Below are 21,854 nucleotides of genomic sequence, written 5' to 3' on the forward strand. Positions count from 1 at the left end.
AAAAAATCTAATAGGTACTTTTTTCCAATCCCGAACCTCAACCTGTATTTCGTATTGGTTTGGTTCGTTTAACAAATTTAGGTAAAATTTTCATACTTAAGAAAGAGTTACATAAGAGTGTATATAAAAAATCTCGAATAAACTTATTCATAAGTTATATAATTTTAAACAATTTTTTGTATTCGATATAATACGACTTTATAACATAATAATACACAATATACTCAAAATACTATCTCATATCTAACTTCGTATATAACCCATAAAACTCGCGCTTTCGAATCGCGGATCAAAATCTAGTTCATACTTAAAACCCAGTCAACATTTTTCTGACCAAATCCAACACAAGAACATAAACTTCTAAAAAACAAACAAAGAGAAAAATCCTTTTGGTTAACATTGCAGCCTAAAAGGCTAATAAAACATATTGGGCCTTAAATTTAGTAAGACGATTCCCAGCTTTTCGAAGCCGTCAAGATCTTGGACAAAGACAGAACAATCTCATCCATTGATGGACGATTCAAATGATCTCTCTTCAAACAATCCATCACCAATCTCACCACAAAACTCACTAACCCTTCAGGCAAGAAGCTTCCACTAACCAAAAACTCCTCCAAATCATTACCTCCATCGATCTCTTTCTTCAACTCAGAAGCTTCCTTACCAGTAACAATCTCCAAGACCACAACACCAAAAGCATAAACATCAAGCTTGGTCGAGACCAACCCATGTTCCAAATACTCAGGAGCTAAATACCCTCTCGTCCCTTCCACATGCTTGGTCAACACGTAATCTCCATCTATCTCCGTCGACCTAGCTAACCCTAAGTTACCAATTTTTCCTCGAAACTCGGAGTCAAGAAAGATGTTTCCGCTCGTTAAATCCCTGTGAACGTAAGGAGGGTCTGCGAAGTTGTGTAGGTAGTTAAGCCCCGTTGCTATATCCAAAGCGATTTGCAACCTCTGAGTCAAGCTCAAGAGAGACGACTTCGCGTAGATCCAATCACTTAAGGTTCCGTTAGACGCGTGTTCGTAGACTAAGTACCAGTCTCCTTCGTGGAAACAGAAGCCAGAGAGACGAATGATGTTGAAATGGTTTAGCTTCGACAGTAAGTTGATCTCCTCCGATGCGTTTCCTTCCATTTTCTTGATCATTGCACCGTCGCCGTTGATCTTACCGATGTATCCTGATCCTCCGACAGAGCTGGAAGATGTGAAGTCGCTCGTTGCGGATTGCAGCTCGTGGAACTTGTAAACCTTTAAGGTGTCAACCACCATGCCTGATAAGCCATCTAGCGGATCGAAGTCAGATTCTTGATAGGAGATTGTTGTTTTCTTGGCTGTGAAGCTATCGAGATTGTCTGGTTCTTGTTTCTTTCTTGAGACCTTCTTAAGCATACAGAACATGGCTGCACCTATCACACTCAAAACCAAAGCTCCTCCTAGGATTCCAACAAGAACATAAACCCATGTTCTCTTCGGTTTGTTACCATTTGGTGAAACCGGAGCAGGAGGTGGAGACGGAGGTGGAGGAGGAGGAGTGATAGAGTTGAGATTTGAAGGAGGGTTCTGTAATGGAACCAGAACTGTGGTGAAAGGGAAGACTCCAGCATCGTCAAAAGACATTTGATTAGCTTCCAAAGTCTTAATCGTCTCGACGCCGAATCTCTGGCTGATGATATCAACAGTGTCTCCGAACACCACGGTGTAGCTCGCGAGATAGTTGACGCCATCTTCACTAACTTGTTTCGCCGTGGGACACGCGCAACGGATAGGAACAAGGATTCTCATACCGGGAAAGAGAGACTGAGACGAAGCATTGTTCTGTCTCTCCAAGGCTTGACACGTCGAAAGACCCTGGAGAGTGTCGTTCGCTACACGGAAGTACGAGTCGCCTTGTCGGATTGTATAAGTGAGATTGGACTGGGAGTAGTTGCCGGAGCAGGAGCAAGTTAGGGGGATGATGACTTGTTGGTCGGTGGAGAAGGTTGTTGCCGCGTTGTTGAGGGAAGAGAGGAGAGAGGCGTTCACGGAGAAGAGGGAAGAGATGGAGGCGACGGTGGAGAAAGGAGGAGTTGACCTGAAAATGACGTAGGTGAGGCAGGTTTTGTTGAGGCCGTTGCAAGAGTAGCCGAAGACAGAGGTTGAGTTATCGATGACGGAACAGTCGGTGGTTGATGTTCCGACATAAGGCTGTTGCGCGGTTGTGAGAGAGAGACATTGGAGAAGGATGATGAAGAAGAAGATCATCGTTTTGATTCTGCAATATCTCTGGCTGTCTATAACTGGATTTAAAGGAAACGTGTGTATAAAGTCAACGGTTTGTTGAATGTCAAAAGAAGGAAAGTGGGAAATGGTCTCTTCATGGAGCTGATTGAATATTTTAGTCTCGTGGATAACAACATATTATATAGTTTTTATATATTGACATTGATCTTTCTTTTGTTTTCAGACGCCAAAGAAGACATAAGAGGATAACACAAGGCTTTGGTTTCTTTCCTCGACTAACACCGTCGCAAAACTTCAATCTTGCTAAAATGATTAATGCCCATATTCAAGATCCCAACCATAAAAGAATAGAATCCAGAAAATTAGCTTTAACTCTATGAATATATTATTTCTATTATAGTTTAGGCAAGAGATAGCAAATGATAGTATCTTGTAACATAATTCTTATGCCGAGTCTAATACAAATACTTCCAACATCTTTACTCTTATAAATTTATAAGACTAGGTCCCCAACACAACACCAGCCATAAACAGATCATTGTGTTCTTGTCTGCACTATCAAATGGAACATCCCTAAAGAAAATCTCCACTATCAATTGACATTTGTTGTCTGCAGATTAAAAAAAAGAAGTTATGTAGATAGTTACAGAATATTTCCGGAATCTTGAAATCAGATTACATGAGCAGATCATACCGCACGGCATCTACTACAGCTACTTAGTTTAGGAAGAAAGAGCATGAGGCAGACAGAAAAGATGTTTTTCAAGTAGACATGCTATATCAGTCTATCAGTGAATAGTGAATGATTATGATATCAACAGAAGTTTCATGACTTATTGAAATGTTCTAGATTCAGTATCTGTTCTTTATTCATCCGTGAGTATACAAGCAGAAATCAATTTCATAAGCTATATGAAAGCAAAGCATATATCCGAATCTATATGTAAGCAAATCATATAATCCGACCTTATATGTATAGAAGATCCAAGTTTCTTCTTCAAATAGCAAAAAACAAACGTAGGAAAAGCAGACACAAACTCAGGCTATTACCGTAACGTATATACAAACATTGTTCAAACCAAGTAAGAGAGTTTGCAACTATCAAACCTGGATAATAAAAAAAACCAAACTGTTTTCACAATAAAAGGAACAAGAACACGCAGATTCCAACGACAATGAGGATATTCTTCAGAGCTGCATCGCTTGGGTGCCCTCCACCAGGCGTCGTCGGTTCATTGTTACCACCAGGAACTCCACGGAAACCGTTATGGTAACCACCAAAAGGGTAACCAGGCGCGGTTCCATAGAGCGCCGCGTCAGGAAACCCATGGAACTGAAAGTTAAACAAAGAAGGCAACAACCCACCAACCCCAAAGCTGAAGTTCCCAATCCTAGTCGTCGCCATGGGCATAAACCCACCCATCAAACCAATCCCGTAGTTGAAAAAGTTACTCGCAGCGTCGTTCTGAGGCTGCTGAGGAGGGGGAGAGGCGGTCTCGGGTCTCTGACCAGCTGGTCTGTTGGGAATCCGCATCCCGGGGTAACGCTTGGTTCTAGGGTCGGTCTGGTTCTTGCCGCGGCCGTAGAGAGGCACGAGCTTGTCGTCTTGGACGAGAGCTTTGCAGACAGGGCATTCTTGAGAGTGAGAGTGGTGGTGAAGCCAACGGTACAAGCAAGGCCAGCAGAAGAGGTGGCCGCAGAGAGTGACGATGGGGTCTTGAGCTAACTCGAAGCAGATGTTGCATTCAAAGTCGTGATCTGGTTCGTTTGAGCCGTTGGTGTCGGAGTAAGACGTGCTTGTTGATTCCCCCTTCTCCATCTATTTGGATCTGTTAATCAAATCAAAATTAAAAATCAAAAAACCTAGAAATTACAATTATAATCAATTGAAAGCCCTGGGACAAACCCTAAAACCAAAACCCTAAATTTTCTATTTCCGATTAAGAGATCTGGCGATTCGAATTGAGAAAGATAAATAGATCCAAATCTATCAGATTAGATCAAAATTAAGAGGAAACTTACATGAAAGCAACAAGACAAGGAATTCGCTAGACAGAAGAGATTCGAACGAGAGTAAAGAGGAGACATGACATCGTGAAAAACAGAATCCTTACAGAAAAAGGAAAATAGTGTGTGTACCTTGAGAGAGGGAGAGAGAACGTCCGAGGCTATTTCTTAATTTTAGTTTTTATATTTGTTTTTCCTTTTTCTTGTCTGGATATTTTGATTTATTTATATGGCCCAACTACTAGAAATCTCTTTCATAAACGGCAACTTATTTTATTTTTAATTAGAATTATCGACCCTAAACATAGCAATCAAAAAAATTACAATCTCTCACGACGAGAACAAAAGTCTAGTCTTTTTTTTTTTGCCGACAAAAAAAGAGTCTGTTTTTTTTTTATCAACTATTTTATTTATATAAATTGAAGATGTACATACAAAATACATAGGTGTTTTCCTGCCCCATGTGCAGTAAAAAAATTTAAAATATTTTTTAACAGATAAATATATATTATATTTTAAAATAAAATTTTATTAATGTTGTAAATTTTCTTTTTTTGTATTAATATTTTAATATAAATTTAATTTAATTAAACATAAAAAATTATATTTAAGAATATGCATGTATATATTTGAGATTATAAACTTAGATAGGTTTTTCTATCTATTTATTTTAATTAAATATATTAAATAAATTTGTAAAAGTTGCATAATTACTAAAAATTAAAATTAAACAATATTTATAAAATTTGTAGATCTATAAGAAAATAAATATTTTACGATTAATTTTTTATAATTTTCTAAAAAAATTGTATACATTTTTGAAAATTTAGTAATAAAATTGTATAATTTTAAAATATATAATTACATTATATTTCGAAATTTATAATGCCATATTTGAATATATTTATTTTAATGATGATTTATGAGTTATTTCCATATTCTAAAAAATTTTCCAAAAATATAAATTGACATTAAATGTAATATATGAGTTATTACCATATTTTAAAAAGTTTACCAAAAATATAAATTAACATTAAATTCAATTGTCCATGTCGTATTAAGCTATAAGACATGTCATCAATTTCAGTAGCCATGTCATATTTGTTTTGTAAAATTGATTGTAGAAAAAACATGTGGCAAAATCACTTCGCAAATATAGTCTAGGGGATTGTTAGGAAACATTTTTTTTGTGGCTGTATAATGTTGTATTGCATAACTATTCTTAATAAGATTATACTGTTTTAGTTTATTATCAAATCCTTTTAATAATATAGCACATGATAAAAAAGATAATTTGTGCCTTTTCCAAATAAAAAATAATTTGTTATATTTTTAGTTTTGAAAGAGATTTATTATTTGAAATTTCACCAACCAAAATTGGAACCAAATTTACAAAAGGTAGACAATTTAAAAAAAAAATATCCAATGCAAATTTTTTGGGAGAATTCTAAATTTACATTTCAAAGTTTCTTTTAAACATAATAATTTATAAATATTTAAACTCCTGAACCTTTCAAATTATTTCTAAATGTTTCGTAAATATTTATACAAGTTTATAATCAAAATTTCATCCCGTAAATGCAGTGTATGTTTTGAATAATAATTAGTAAACCATAGATCCAAATGTAGTGTATTTTTGAGTAATGGTAATCTAGTTGCGATTTCGCATTCTTCAGTCTTCATACTGATAAACATTTTTTCCTCATTGAGAAATTATTTGCCTTTTGTGGCAGGCCACTGGATGAAGAATGCGGTTGAAATTATTATAAATGCTTTAAATTTGTGAACCTTTCAAATTATTTCTAAATATTTCGTAAATATTTATACAAGTTTATAATCAGAATCTCACCGTAAATGCTAAACTTTAAATACTAATTAGTAAAGAGAATTCGGCAAAAAAAAACCTCAACTTTACACGAATTGCCAAAAGAAACATAAACTTTTGATCTCACAAAAAAAAACACCAAACTTTGATTGACTTTAGAATTAATTAACAATGTTTTCGCTGACTTGCCAATTTAGCACGCCGTCAACAAATTTAACAGAAATATTTGACGTCGTTTATTGTTGGCGTTAAGTGAAACGACGTCGTTTTAAATGATTTGAAATTAAAAATATGTAGACCCTTGGATTCGAACCCAGGTTGGTTGGTCAAATGACAGGTATTTTACCACTGGACTACTGGCACTTTCAATGTATTTACTAACATGTTTAATTTTATTTGGTACATATTAAATATAAAAAATTCTCTAAAAACTTAATAAGATCTTTAAAATTCCAAAAAATTAAAAAACAAAGAAGATTTTTATAAAATTAATTTAGAAATTAAAATTAAAAATAAATTTTTATTTTCTTTTTTAAAAAATAAAAACTCTTCCAAAATTTTCTAAAAACTTAAAAAGATCTTTAAAATTCCAAAAAATTGAAAAAATAAAGAAATTTTTTATAAAATTAATTTTGAAATTAAAATAGAAAATAAAATTTTATTTTTTCTTTTCGTGAAAAGTTCGTGTTTTTTTGAAAAGAAAAAATAAAATTTTATTTTCCATAATTTTATTTTCTATTTTAATTTCAAAATTAATTTTATAAAAAAATTCTATTTTAATTTCAAAATTAATTTTATAAAAAATTTCTATTTTAATTTCAAAATTAATTTTATAAAAAAATTCTTTATTTTTTCAATTTTTTGGAATTTTAAAGATCTTTTTAAGTTTTTAGAAAATTTTGGAAGAGTTTTTATTTTTTAAAAAAGAAAATAAAATTTTATTTTTAATTTTAATTTCTAAATTAATTTTATAAAAATCTTCTTTATTTTTTAAATTTTTTTGGAATTTTAAAGATCTTATTAAGTTTTTAGAGAATTTTTTATATTTAATATGTACCAAATAAAAGTAAACATGTTAGTAAATACATTGAAAGTGCCAGTAGCCCAGTGGTAAAGTTTCATCTGATTTGAAAACGACGTCGTTTCACTTAACGCCAACAATAAACGACGTCAAATATTTCTGTTAAATTTGTTGACGTCGTGCTAAATTGACAAATCAATGAAAGTTTGGTGTTTTTTTGGTCAGCCCAAAAGTTCATTTTTTTTTGGCAATTCGTACAAAGTTGAAGTTTTTTTAGACCGAATTCTCAATTAGTAAACCATAAATTCAAATGTAGTGTATTTTTGAGTAATGGTAATCCAGTTGTAATTTCGCATTCTTCAATCTTCATACTGGCTTCCCTACGAGACTCAGATATAGGAATACATTTTTTTAGTATACATTAAGAACACTTATTTACAAGATGTTTACACATAAGATTGATCATAATGAAAACATTGAAACATGACTCATCCCTGACGTTACAAAAGCCGCAAACATTTTTTTTTTTGGAAAACTGAAAACTTGAGAACTTCATCTACCTTTATCTTTTTTGTTCTCCCTTTTCTTGGTAGGTTTCTTCAAGTTAGGAAAAATCAGACACCATTTGTGACAACAACATTGAATCTAAAAAAAATCAAAATTTAACTCCCGACAGTTCCAAGAATCTTGGAAACACGATCTGAAGCCTTAGGGCAAAACAGCTTCTTCAGTTCTTGATACCTCTCAACATCAAACTCATCAAGACTCATCAATTTCCTCTGTTTAGCCTCGAACCTGCTTTGGTAAAACCCTTCAAAAGAAGGCTCTTTCGACGTCCTGAGGAAGAACGCATACCCAGCCATAAAGTACATGGACGTGACATAGAAACAGATTGGCTCCATCACGTCCCACGAGAGTTCCCAAAACACCTTCTTTGGGACACAATTTGCACACTCTAACACACACACATGATATTGTCTATCAAGATTTCAACTTTTATTATCCTAACACCCCCAAAACCTGTTAGCAAACGATACTAAAGCTTCCCAACTCTCTCTCTCTCTCTCTCTTAATTTTTTCATATTGGGTTATGTATCAATGGTTTTGTTTTGGGAAGGGATGGAAAGAAAAGATATTGGTGGTCTCTGTAGAAACTGTTCTTCTTCATCACCACGTCAAAATTGGGAACCTCCTACGTGATACTCTGGTTTTGAGTTGTCCTGTTGAATTGGGAGCAAAAGAAAGAGATACGACAACCCATGGAAAAAAGGTATCAGTTTTCGGTATCTTCAAGATCAAAAATCGAAAGAAGAAAACCTAATTCGTTTTTTATTTTCAGAGAGCTTTAATCTCTCCCAATCAGTTCAAGCAGCTGCATACTCAAGCGATTCATTTCACAGGTAACATTGATTCAATGTAGACACTAGACAAGATGAGGAAAGTACCTGATCCGGTCTAAGACAAACGGAACCTCCCAAAACGATGACGTTTGCTGAATCGTCAAGCATCTTCGCTATTCTAGCTCCGTGCTCCGGATCCGACGAAGCTTCACAGCAAACGCCGACGAACTCCGAATACGTCATCCAGCTTCTCCCCGTCTCTCTGAGCTTCGTCTTCACCATCTCCATCTGCGCCGCTCTCAGAACTTTCTTCGTATCCTCCACCGTCAATCTCGGCGGAGCGATCCCGTCTAATCGGATTCGATCCTTGCTACCGTCGATTTCGCGGAGCTTCTCGATCAAGCTCTCTCCCAACAGAATTTGCATGATCTCCGGCCGGATCACGGCGGTGTTGTGGAAGAACCGCCGCGAGATCCCGGAGTCTCCGGGCTCCGGGGCGATTCTGGTTCGCACGGATACCGAAGAAGACGATGTGCGGCAATTCGTTAGACTCTGCCACGATTGGTTCGAGATGTTGAAGATACGCTTCGATAAAAGCTTCCTCATCGCCATTGATGAACAGAGAGGAGAGAAATATCAGAAATATAAATAATTAATTAATTTAATGAAATATAAACAGAGAGACAAAGGGTTATATCCATGTTCAAAAACGCGGCCGAGTAGCCGCAAACGCGGCCGCTAAAACGCTGTTTGGAGGCCAAGCGTTTCGAATTGGGCCAATTCGGTATAAAAACTCGGCCCATTAATATTCGTCCGCTTAATGATATTAGGCGGAATTAATCGGATTAGTTGCCGATTAATTTTTAACTTTATAAAGCTTAGGCCCAATTTAAAAAAGGCCCAGACTTTAATCAAGATCGAATAAGTGAATCTTGTTGGGAGAACAAGCTTTTGTTTATAGTGTCTGTGTACGTTCATTACTTCCCCATTCACCGATGTGGGATCTTTTATATTTGTGTCTTTCAATTAATATTTGAGCGATTTTTTACTTCTCTATCATGTTTTAAACTTGATCAGTTTTGAATTAGTGCTGGGCTTTCGATGGGCTATATATTTATGTTGCAATTTCTTCTTTTGGTTTAAAATGAAATAACAGAAATGATTAAAAAATACTGATTACGTGAAAATTTTCTATTAAATTTTTTTATAATAAATCTGAGATAGATAATTGTGATAAATCAACAAAATTTTATAAACTTTAATTCAATATATTAAAAAGTCTCAAATAATAATGTATTTATGCTATATATATTTAATTTTAAATATTAAATTAAATAAAATAATAATAAAACTAATCCCCGAGTACTCTCCGATTTATCTCCGATTTATTGTCAACTCGCTAGACCCGTACTTACCGCCCGACTCGCGTCTAGCGCGATTTCGAACATGGGTTTATATAGTAACTTAAATTCCTAAAATAAAAACATAGAAAAGTACTCGTACACGTCAGCGTATAGCAGGACGTACACGAGATATTCATTAATACGAATTACAACCCAACTTCTCGGGAGAGATGTGGAGATGGTGATAGTTACTAGCCGTACACGTGTTAAGATTGGTCGTCGTGATAGCTTGCGGTGGCATTATTGCCGTCCGATCATATAAATTAATAATTATTTTAGAGCCTAAAATTTGTTCGCAACGGCAAGAAGAATTAGGAAAACACAAGTCTTTTTTACGTGTACGCAAACGTGGATCCACGTGTTTTACTTGTTCTTTTTTCGACTACTTGTTTTTATTAATTCGTTTTACCTTTAACTAATTTTTGTTACTAGTTTTTTTTGTTAAAATTAAATTACTTCTTGGTTGTTTTCTCCAAAAAAGTTTTTTTTTAAAGTAGTACTGTTTTTTCCGGAAAAGTAGTATTGTTTTGAAAAATTGTCTCTTCATATAAACATATTACTAGAGTTTGATCTCCGTGCAGATATTTATTTACGGTATATATATATATATAAATTTCAAAAATAAAACTTTTTATGGTTCCACTTGTACAACTTTAGTTTATTATTTAAACAATATTTTATTATTGTATCGTATTGTATTTTTTATTAGATGTGACTAATTATAGATTAGATCAATGTCGACATAAATTTATATTTTATTATATGATTTAAGTGCATCTATACTATTATTTGAGAAGTGAATTTGTTTACTTGTCATCTTCTCCATAATTTTAGGATAGATCATTAATTTAATTAATATTATTATTTAAATTTAAATTTAAATTTTAATATATATTTATCATGATATTTAAGATAACTAATAAACATTAACCTATTCAATCGATATATATATATACACTATTATTTTTGTAAATAATAAATATATTTAATATATTTATTTTATCATGATATTTGGAACATTTAATTAATAAATAGATATTAACAATATATATCGATAATATCATAATTATGTTTATGTTTATTTTTAGTTTATGATGTTAACAACTATTATTATAGTCATTTTTCTGATTTTTATTGGAAACATGATCCAAATAACTATTACAATATTAAAATTGAGATTAAAGGTAAAAAGTGAATGAAAATACGTTGTAAAATATAATTTATCTAATTAAATTAAATATTATATATATATTATATTAAACAATAATATTCTTAACTTAAAATAAATTAATTTGTATTTGTACGTGACCAAACATCAAAATCTCAAATAAAATTATGCTAATATGAAAATTAACTTAAAATATTTAAAAACATATAGAAACTTGAAAAAATAGGATTGAAACATTAAATAACACTAAAAATTTGACAAATAATAAATATTATCAAAGAGAATACAGAGATAGTATTTTGTAATCAATTATTTTTGTGTTTGTGTTCAATGTTTTTAAAATCTAAGTTATAGAGAATATATAATGTTTGTTGGCTATTGTTATTTTGTTGATGTTTTATGGGTTGTGATTGTTTATAAACATTTTTTCAGTGTCATTGAATTTTTTTCAGTCCACAAATAAAATAAATATATATAAAAAATAAGTTATTAATTTCAAATCCAATTTTTTAATTTTATTTCTATAATTTGTTTTGATCTAAGATCTATATTCCATACATAAAAGTATGAAACAAAAAAAATATAATTTAATACATTGATTATCAATATGAATATTGAAGTTTTATATTTTATAATATTAATTAAAAAATTACTTACTTAAATAATTAATTTTGTATAAAAAATAAACATTAGAATTAAAAATTGTTAGGTATATATATATATATATATATATATATATATATATATACAAGTATTACGTCTATTTTGAGTTATTACAAGTATTTTTTTTTAACAAAATTTGTGAAATCAAGAGACGGATCCCGTTCTTGCATGGACATGCTGTTATTTTAAAAGTAACACAAAATCTATTTTATTAAAAAAGAAATATAAATATAAGTTCACATTAAAATTTACTATTCAGTGCCAATGAAGTTTTAAATAACTATAAGTTTATATAAAAAGTTTACTTTTTAATTGTACGTAAATTTTACATAAATATAAAATGACAATTGTGCAATCGAAGAAACTGATTTTTTTACATATTTACATATACTTTACATTCAATTAAAAAGTAAAAAAAATATGTTTGTGCTTAGTGCATCGTGCTTAGTGCATCGTAATATTAGTTACATGTGCTTAGTGCATCTAATATGTTTGTATGAAAGACACATGTGCTTGTCATGTTTCAAACTAAAACAAAGGATAGCAACACTAATTTTTATTATAAAAAACCATGTAATCAAATGCAAAAACCAGTATATAAAATCCAATATCAGTAAATAATAAAATAAAAACCACACATAATAATAGCTCAAATCAAAATCCTATCCCGTTATGCTTAATCCATCCGTAACGTTCATCAACAGACATGCTAATGAATACGTCTTTCATTCCTAATTGATTGATCAGCTTAACGGCATCAAAACGTACATGTTCTTCCAAATCAGAAACTTCTTTGACTGCTTCCCATAGATTATTTTTCTTTTTCTCTGCTTCTCTTTGCTCAGCTTCTTGTTTTTGTCTTGTCTCTCTTTCTTCTATCAAATTGGAGAGTTTCTGAGTGATGGTTGTCAAAGTATTCAGCTCGTCAGCTTCTTCTACACTTTCTTTTTGAGTGAACAGATCATCACCTTTGTTAAGAGGACTAGTTTTTTGTCTCTTTCTTAAAGGAAGCTTTTCCAAATCATCATCTGCAGGACTGCAAAAAAAAGATGATTGCGATTCATAGTTTTGTTGGACATCAAAAGAAAACCCTTCACCACAATTTGTTTGCTCCTTTTCTGTTTCTGCAACTCTAACTGTTTGTGCATCAGTAGTTTCACCTAAACCAATAGCATTCGTACCCGTCGCTATATTCTTGTCAAATATAAGTTTGAGATCATCAAATTCTTCAAATGTTTCATCACGAAACTTTTTGAACTTTGGATGTGCCTAAATTTTTTTAAAAAAAATTAACATAATGAAAAAAATAATAATAATAATACAGCCTTATGTTTTTTTACCTTTAGATATTCAGCCCATACTTCTTTTGAAGCTGTAAACCTTTTTGTGGTTGAATCCTATCCAAATCCAGAACTAAAACGAAGAAGTTCAGCGGCGTTTAGATATTTTGTTTTCATGATCTTCATTCTGTTTGAGTAGTGTTGATAGGTTTTATTGCATCCATGCATTCGATTGAAAGTAGGTAGAATTCGTCTCTCCACCGTAAATTTGCTGAATGTACCATTACTGTCACGCAAACCCGAAGCAACAGCATCTAAAAGTAAATTGATCAAATTTTTATTTTCTTCAGGACTCCATTGAATATATGAACCTTTTTCTCGTTCTTGCGATGGGTCTTGTGTTTCTTGATGTGATTCTCCCATTGATGCTTCTGGTTTTAGGTTTTATGTGTTTGTGTGTTTATAAAATTCTGTGTGTATAATGAAGATTATATAGAAAACATGACACATGTATTTATGGAAAACGGAAAATCAATATAGAAATAATAGAAAATAAAAAAAAATCACGAAATATAACTTTTTGTTCAAAAGAAACGGCATACTCCTACCAAAAAAGAAACGATGACATATTCTACTGAAAAATGGAAGTTGGTGTTATAATAGAATATTGCATGATGAAAGTGCCATGGCTTATTTGAAATTTTTGTTGTATACGTGAGATATTGGACATTTTTTGTTAGAGAAAAATTTATAAGACAAATCCATTCAAAATAACAAGCTATAACTCAATATTTGTTTCTTTGTATTTTACTCTCTAAAACACTTATAAATCTATTCAAATCCAAATTCAAATCAAATGCTTAATCAAATCCTTACTATTGAATAACACCTAATTTTGAAATCTATTTTAAAATCATAGAACCAATAACAATGAATTTGAATACAGATTTTAAAATCATAGAACCAATAACACTAGATTTTGCTTGGATTTTCAAATCCATTAAAATCATAGAACCAATAACACCCCCTAAGTAATCATTATCTTTTCCTATTTAGGAGCGTATCATAGTAATATATAAGGTTGATATCTGTGAGAATATTCCTTTTATGGGGGTGATTGGTAGTTGCTGTAGGTGCTGTCCACAGCCCTATTTATTTCTAAAGCACCAAATTCAGAGCAATCAAACTTTAAATTTTTTTTTGAAACCACAGCTCTTGAAATAACCTACAGCTGTACAAGTGCTCTGTAGAGCCAAATATCTAAAGCAATTTTTTAGTGCTTTCCATAAAATTCTACAGCAATAAAATCTAAAGTCACAGCAAAAAGTCTACAGATTTTTTTCTACAGCAAAAATTTTAAAGCTACAACCCTTACCAATCAGACCATATATAAAACAAATCGATTGCACTATCTCTTAAAAAAATTATAATAAAGAAGGTTAAAACACGAGTGAATCACCCGAATATATCTGCAATGTTGTAAAAGAATGGAAAATTTGTCAATGTTATTAATGAGTAATAGAGGTTCCTTATATAAGGATTATAAAGTATATGAAAAAGGAAATTATCCAAAACCTAATACAACATGAAATAGGAAAAGATCTAAAACAGATAAATGGAAAACATCCTAAGTCTAAAGTCGGCCAAGGCATGGGCCGACTCTCTCTCCTCGGACGCCGACTCTCTCTCCTCCTTTGGCCACGGTTGGGCCTTGTCTTGGTCTTGGTTATGGGCCATCCTCATAATGATTTATAACACTCCCCCTTGGATGCCATAACCATATGAGTTTGTATCATGCACGACGTTGCCTCATTAAAACCTCTCTAGTAAAACCAAAAACCCAAGGTGGGAAAAAATGGAAACCGTAGACAGGAACAAGAGTACAACACATGGCACTCCCCCTGATGAAGGCATCACTGAAGATCCTTCAACTGGCGCATTCCTATCTGATGAACCAGCTTCCTGAACGTTGAGGTCGGCAGAGACTTAGTGAACAGATCGGCCGAATTGTCACTGGACCGAACCTGAACCACTTCAACTTCTTTAGCCTTCTGCAGGTCGTTGGTGAAGAAGAACTTAGGCAAGATGTGTTTCGTTCTATCTCCCTTAACGTATCCATCTTTGAGCTGAGCTATACAAGCTACATTGTCCTCATAGATGATCGTTGGTTCTTCCTTTTCCTTTCCCACGGCCAAGCCACTCTCCCTTAGGATATGGCCGGTCATGTTCCTCAACCAAACAAGCTCTCGGCTTGCTTCATACATGGCTATGATATCGGCATGATTAGATGATGGTGCCACTAAGGTTTGTTTTGTGGACCGCCAACTTACTGCAGCCCCACTGTGTATAAACACATAACCTGTCTGAGATCTAGCATTGTGTGGGTCAGATAAGTACCCAACATCTGCATATCCAGCCATGTTCTCTTTTGGCCGATCGGTATAGAACAATCCGAGATCGGTTGTTCCTTGCAGATATCTGAACAGATGTTTTATTCCGTTCCAGTGCCTAAGTGTCGGACATGAACTGAATCTAGACAGTAAACTCACGGCAAAACTAATGTCCGGTCTTGTATGGCTAGCCAAATACATTAAGGCTCCAATGGCACTTAGATAAGGTATTTCCGGCCCGAGCATATCCTCGTCCGGCTTCCTTGGTCCGAATGGATCCTTCTCAAGGTCTAAGGACATCACGACCATAGGACTCGACAAGGAATGAGCCTTGTCCATATTAAACTGCTTGAGTATCTTTTCTGTATATGTCTTTTGATGCACAAGGATTCCATTATTCACATACTCAAATTGCAGTCCCAAACAGAACTTAGTTTTTCCTAAGTCTTTCATTTCGAATTCTTTCTTTAGACATTCGACCGTTTGGGAAATCTCTCCAGGGGTTCCAATCACATTCAGGTCGTCCAGATAGACATACATAATCACGAAGCCCTTGCTGTCAAATCTCTTTATAAAGATACATGGACTTATTGGATCGTTCTTATAACCTTCTTTCATTAGGTACTCTGATAATCGGTTGTACCACATTCGACCTGATTGTTTCAAACCGTACAAGGATTTATTCAGCTTAATACAATGATGTTCTCGAGAACCTTTCTTATCTTTGAGCTCAATACCCTCTGGAACTCTCATATGAATTTCATTATCCAGTGGACCGTACAGATACACAGTTACTACATCCATTAGGCGCAGATCAAGCTTTTCTTTCACGGCCAGACTGATCAAGTATCGTAATGTAGTTGCGTCCACCACAGGGGAATAAGTTTCCTCATAATCTATTCCTGGTCTCTGTGAGAATCCTTGTGCTACAAGCCGTGCTTTGTATCTCACTACTTCTCCTTTCTCATTTCTCTTTCTCACAAAGACCCATTTGTATCCCACTGGTTTGACATCTCTAGGTGTCACGGTTATAAGGCCAAAAACGCCTCTTTTCTTTAATGATTCTAACTCCACGTTTATAGCTTCTTTCCATTTGATCCAATCTGATTTTTGCATGCATTCATATATGGACGTGGGTTCTAGATCCTCATCTTTTTCCATGATCTCAAGTGGTACTTTATAAGCAAAAATATCATCGACGTCGATATCATTTCTGTTCCATTTCGTTCCAGACATTATATGGTTTATAGAGATCTCTTGATTGTCTGGCCCTTGTGTCCCATGAAGTTCGGCGTCCCGAACCCCATTATTTGGAACGGTCGGATCATTAGTCATGGACGGCTCACTTGGCTCGACCGTCTGGGTCGGCTCGGCCGGTCCATCAATGTTCTGGACGGTTTCCTTGATGCTCTCGGATCCAGCACCTCTCTTGGACTTCCGAGGCTGTTTATCTTTGGAACCAATAGGTCTACCACGTTTGAGACATTGTTTAGACTCTGTAGCCACTTGACCTTGTCCCTTCTGGACATCTATTCGTATTGGTGCATTACAAGCCGGGATATACGATTTTGTCACTCGATTTGGGTCAGCAAATGAATCTGGCAGTTGATTAGCTAGCTTTTGAAGATGTATAATCTTTTGGACTTCCATATCACATTCTTTAGTCCGAGGATCTTGCCAAGATATTGATGGTCGAGACCATTCGATTTCTTTGCTCAACCGGCCGTTATCTCCCCTTAAGGTCGGATATGTGGACTCATCAAACTGTGAGTCTGCGTATCTGGCCTTAAACAAATCACCGGTTGTTGGCTCAAGATACTTTATAATACTTGGGGAGTCATATCCTACGTATATTCCCATCCTCCTTTGTGGTCCCATTTTTGTTCTCTGTGGTGGAGCAATTGGAACGTAGACGGCACATCCAAATGTTTTAATGTGGGACACGTCTGGCTCATGACCCGTGAGTAACTGGGATGGCGAATATCTATGCTCATGGCCTGATGCGAATCAGTTCTGCTGCATGTAATACGGCATGTCCCCACGCTGATACCGGGAGTTGAGACCGCATGAGCAATGGTCTGGCTATCAGCTGGATACGTTTAATGAATGATTCGGCCAAGCCGTTCTGCGTATGTACATGTGCCACAGAGTGTTCTACACTTACCCCCATGGACATACAATAATCATTAAACGTTTGGGACGTAAACTCACCAGCATTGTCTAGACGTATAGTCTTTAAAGGAAAGTCTGGAAAGTGTGCTCTCAGTCTTATTATCTGAGCAAGCAGGCGTGCGAATGCCAAATTCCGTGTGGACAGTAGGCAGACATGCGACCATCTGGTCGATGCATCAATTAGGACCATGAAATACCGAAACGTCCCACTAGGTGGGTGTATTGGTCCACATATGTCTCCCTGAATCCTTTCCAGAAAATTTATGATCTCTTTATTAACTTTGGCTGGTGATGGCCTGGTTATGAGTTTCCCTTGTGCACATGCTGCACATGTGAGATTGTATGGGACAACTCCTTTGAACGTGTGCCCTTGTGAGTTCATCATCAACTTTCGCATCATGTTAGTACCGGGATGGCCAAGCCGGTTATGCCATAAAGTGAAATTGTCGCAGGCATTAACCTCGATCATACTGACCTTTGCATAGTATAGGCCAGTAGACATTGCAGGTAAGGTTTCTAGGATCCTTTTATAGCCTTTGGTGATTGAAATTATATTAAGGAATTCTTTATTTCCTTCTTCCCATGTTTCAAGATGGAAACCGTTCAATCTTATGTCTTTGAAACTCAATAGGCTCCTTTTAGAGCTTGGGGAATACAAGGCATTTCTGATCTCTAGATGAGTGCCCTTAGGCATCAACACATAAGCATGGCCGTGACCTTCAATCAGGTCGGCTACACCTGCAATGGTGTGTACGTTTGCACTTTGCATTGTGAGATTTAAGAAATATCTTTTATCTCTAAGAATTGTATGACTTGTGCCACTATCCACCACGAGTATGCTCATTTCGTCATTCATTTCTATAAATAAGATTTCATTTCTCAGAGACTTCAAAACTTTCATTTATTAAAGTTGCAGAACACCGAAAATAAAAAAACACCAAATCAATCATAAAACAATCATAAAGCAATAAAAATAAGTCGTATCGAAAAATTAGTCTTTGAGACAATCAGAAGTCTCAAAGTCCATAAGGTCGTCATTTGCAACATCAGATTCTTTATCAGCCTCATAACCGGAATCATGGACCATTTGCCTCCGGGTTCTTGTCTTTAAGACTTTCTTGGTAGAGCTCACATAAGTGCTTAGGAGTCCTACAATTCTTGGCCCAATGGTTGCTCATCCCACATCTGTGACAAACGGATTTGGTTGAGTAAGACGGTTTGGATATACCGCCTCGACCTCGTCCATATCCGCCTCGGCCACGGCCGGGATTGGAACCACGACCACGGTTATTGTGGTTTCCTTTCCGGCCGGCCAAGTACTTATCTCGACCGTTCGAGTAATTGTCACGGTTCCTGTATCCACCACGGCCTTTGCCGTGTGATCTCTTATCATTCTGGATGTAATTGAACTCGTTGGGATTTTTCTTTTCAACTTCATTGGCCTCTGGTAATGGGGCAGATCCGACAGGTCTAGCTTCACTGTTCTTCATCAGGAGCTCATTGTTTGCCTCGGCCAGTAGCAGGCACGAGATCAGATCAGTGTATGTGGCGAAGCCTTTCATTCTGTACTGCTGCTGCAGGATTTTGTTTGAGGAATGAAACGTAGAGAATGTTTTCTCAAGCAACTCTTCTTCGGTTACTACTTCACCACAAAGTCTCAGCATGGAGACCGTCTTGAACAAGACTGAATTGTACTCATCCACTGACTTATAATCCATGAATCTTAGATTCTTCCAGTCATTTCTAGCTTTTGGGAGTAACACCGTTTTCTGGTGATCATATCTATGATGTAAAGCATCCCAAAGCTCTAGTGGATTTTCCATCGTAATGTATTGATCTTTTAGACCTTCAATGAGGTGATGGCGTATAATACTTATAGCCTTGTACCGATTCTTGTCGGTCTCATTGTTGTCCTTGATGATTGTATCACCAAGACCTTTTGACGTTAAGCTGATCTTTGTATCTAGCTCCCATTGCAAGTAGTTATCTCCGGAGAGATTAAAGGCTGCGTAGTCTCTATTTGAGATTTTCGACATCTGAATCACATCATCATTTCAATTTAGGTTCACAATGTGATCATGTGGCCGCATGGTATAACAAGCTCGGCCACAAACTTGTCTTACGCATCTATGAGAAAACAATCAATCTAATCGACCATGGTGCGAACAATCCTAATATTTGATCCTATATGTACCAGAGAGATTAAGGCCACACGGTCATATGAATTTCAATGCAATCAGATTCAAATTCATTATGTTTCTACATGCTGGTCGATTTCATTAATCAATACGAATGCAATTCAATTCAAATTCATATGTAATGCAATCAACCTTAGCAATTGATTTATGAATTTTAGGGTTTCAACTTTTAAAACTAGAGTTGCCGGTTTTAATTAAAGGTTTCAAGGCCTTTAGGATTCAATTTCTAGATCAGATTACTTCAATCAATCTAACAATCCTAAAACCTCAAATCAATCAATTCAATCAATAAAAATTGAATTCAGTTCTTTAGGGTTTAGGGTTTCGATTTCTAAATTAGGGTTTCTCAAAATCAAATCAGGAACAATCAATTCAAGTTCTAAGGAATCGATTTCTATCTTTCTAGTTAAGAGATTACCGATTTTAATCTTGTAGGTTTTAGGGTTTTGATCAAGATCAAAGTTTCCATAATTATGGATTAGGGTTTCTTATCAATCTAGGTTCTCAGATTAAGTTATACCTTTGTTTTGTAGGGTTTAGAACCGGACCACCTTTAGAGAGAGAGAGAGGACGAACGGATGCAATCGGGTCGCGGATGGGACGATCGCGGGCTGGAGGCGTCTCGGCTGCGAGCTACGCGGAGATCGGGTCGGATGCGATCGCGTCTCGGGTGTGGATCGCGAGCTGGACGGTTCTTCTGAGCTGGAACGTGATCTGAGAACGTCTAGGATTCAAGAGGGATCTTCTGAGTTCTTGGATGAACTAAGAACGTGATTAGGGTTTAGGGTTTTGGTTGTGGTCGCCGGTTTTAGCTTTTAGGGTTTGAGAGGTTTCGATTTGTCTCAGGGATCTAGAGACGATCGTGCTGATAACGTGTTGTAAAAGAATGAGAAATTTGTCTGTGTTATTAATGAGTAATAGAGGTTCCTTATATAAGAATTACAAAGTATATGAAAAAAAGAAATTATCCAAAACCTAATACAACATGAAATAGGAAAAGATCTAAAACAGATAAATGGAAAACGTCCTAAGTCTAAAGTCGGCCAAGGCATGGGCCGACTCTCTCTCCTCGGACGCCGACTCTCTCTCCTCCTTTGGCCACGGTTGGGCCTTGTCTTGGTCTTGGTTATAGGCCATCCAAAATTTATAACATGCTATATATTATGAGACCGAACAATACGTGGGACTTTAGTTCTAAATTGATTTTAGGCTGTTGCCATAGTTTGTTAATATTTGTGAGGGATTTTTTTTTTTAATTGGTTACACCGTTTGCTAAACATATATTGTGATATCTAATTTAAAGCGTATACCTATATTTGATACTAGGGTAGGCCTACCCTTCGGGCGGATGAATATATTTAAAATATTTTTATTCTCAACTGAAATTAAATAAATTTTCATGTTTTTATTAAAACAATTTATCAAATTATTTGACTATTTATTTTAAAAATTGGAAAATTATTTAATCGTTAAAAGATTTATAAAAATTTATTATTTTGCTTTCTTTTAAGTATAGTTTTAGACTAACTATCGATGATTCATGTTTTTGTATTTTTATTTTATGTTCTGTGTTTTAACTTTTAACAAAACAATACTAAAGATTGTAGCTTTGGTCACTGAATGACCAAAAAAAAACTTTGGTTTTGTACCTAAACGGCATAGGTCGTTTCTTAATACATTAGATTCTCTCTAAGTTCTATATTGCGTGCATATTTATTATTTTTATCTCTCTCTAAAGCTTGTGTTGTTTTCATGTTTATCATGTTAATCTCTTTTCCGTGTTGCATTCAAACCCAACGTCTTTTTAAGACATCTGCATGGCGCAAGGCACAAAGCTCATCACCATTGAACACCAAGGGCTATTTTAAAACCCAGTTCATGGGTTTGTACTTTTATTGATCTGACATGACTTATTGTCCTAGACTGGAAGTAGATTGATTCTAACTGGTCATGTTACGTACTGATTAATTCCGTAGTTTTATAGTTACATTTGCATTAAGCATTGAAAAAAAGATTGACGGTAGCGGTTCCTTTGGACTGTCATCGTAAAATGCCAATCATGCATCTGTCCATCTTCCTAGCTTCCAAGTTCCAACCAAAGACATTCAGAGACAAATGTTACAATAGAAGATAAATTTGAAAGCAATAAAATTGAGGAA

The 21,854-nt window shown here is 34.9% G+C and overlaps 5 protein-coding genes across 7 annotated transcripts; all 5 read right to left on the reverse strand.

Moving 5' to 3' along the window:
- Positions 1-221: 221 nt before the first annotated feature.
- On the reverse strand, positions 222-2,369 carry LOC106446581 (lysM domain receptor-like kinase 4). Its single transcript, XM_013888355.3, has one exon. It carries the CDS (start codon positions 2,247-2,249, stop codon positions 441-443), a length of 1,809 nt encoding a protein of 602 aa, XP_013743809.2. The 5' UTR covers positions 2,250-2,369; the 3' UTR covers positions 222-440.
- A 199-nt stretch (positions 2,370-2,568) lies between these two features.
- Positions 2,569-4,527, reverse strand: LOC106446582 (E3 ubiquitin-protein ligase RNF185). Of its 3 annotated transcripts, none has more exons than XM_048756371.1 (3): positions 4,368-4,527; positions 3,336-4,057; positions 2,569-2,838 (listed from the first exon to the last, which is right to left on the reverse strand). In XM_048756371.1, exon 2 carries the CDS (start codon positions 4,045-4,047, stop codon positions 3,364-3,366), a length of 684 nt encoding a protein of 227 aa, XP_048612328.1. In that variant the 5' UTR covers positions 4,048-4,057; positions 4,368-4,527; the 3' UTR covers positions 2,569-2,838; positions 3,336-3,363. The 3 variants fall into 3 exon arrangements, with proteins under 3 accessions (XP_048612328.1, XP_048612329.1, XP_013743811.2); XM_048756372.1 differs by having other exon boundaries at positions 4,251-4,463; XM_013888357.3 differs by lacking the exon at positions 2,569-2,838 and having other exon boundaries at positions 3,157-4,057.
- A 2,950-nt stretch (positions 4,528-7,477) lies between these two features.
- On the reverse strand, positions 7,478-8,256 carry LOC106446580 (calcium uniporter protein 2, mitochondrial; the record flags this gene model as incomplete). Its single annotated transcript, XM_048755968.1, is given in 1 exon segment — positions 7,478-8,256. A coding segment is annotated over 1 exon segment (513 nt), but the record flags the coding sequence as incomplete, so codon positions are not given.
- On the reverse strand, positions 8,145-9,323 carry LOC125575510 (calcium uniporter protein 2, mitochondrial-like). The gene is made up of 2 exons (XM_048756374.1): positions 8,527-9,323; positions 8,145-8,301 (listed from the first exon to the last, which is right to left on the reverse strand). Exons 1-2 carry the CDS (start codon positions 9,031-9,033, stop codon positions 8,257-8,259), a joined length of 552 nt encoding a protein of 183 aa, XP_048612331.1. The 5' UTR covers positions 9,034-9,323; the 3' UTR covers positions 8,145-8,256.
- A 9,165-nt stretch (positions 9,324-18,488) lies between these two features.
- LOC125586150 lies at positions 18,489-18,987 on the reverse strand. Its single transcript, XM_048755969.1, has 2 exons — positions 18,713-18,987; positions 18,489-18,597 (listed from the first exon to the last, which is right to left on the reverse strand). Exons 1-2 carry the CDS (start codon positions 18,985-18,987, stop codon positions 18,489-18,491), a joined length of 384 nt encoding a protein of 127 aa, XP_048611926.1.
- Positions 18,988-21,854: the final 2,867 nt, after the last annotated feature.

The sequence above is a fragment of the Brassica napus genome, chromosome C4 (assembly GCF_020379485.1).
Source record: "Brassica napus cultivar Da-Ae chromosome C4, Da-Ae, whole genome shotgun sequence".
NCBI lineage: Eukaryota > Viridiplantae > Streptophyta > Magnoliopsida > Brassicales > Brassicaceae > Brassica > Brassica napus.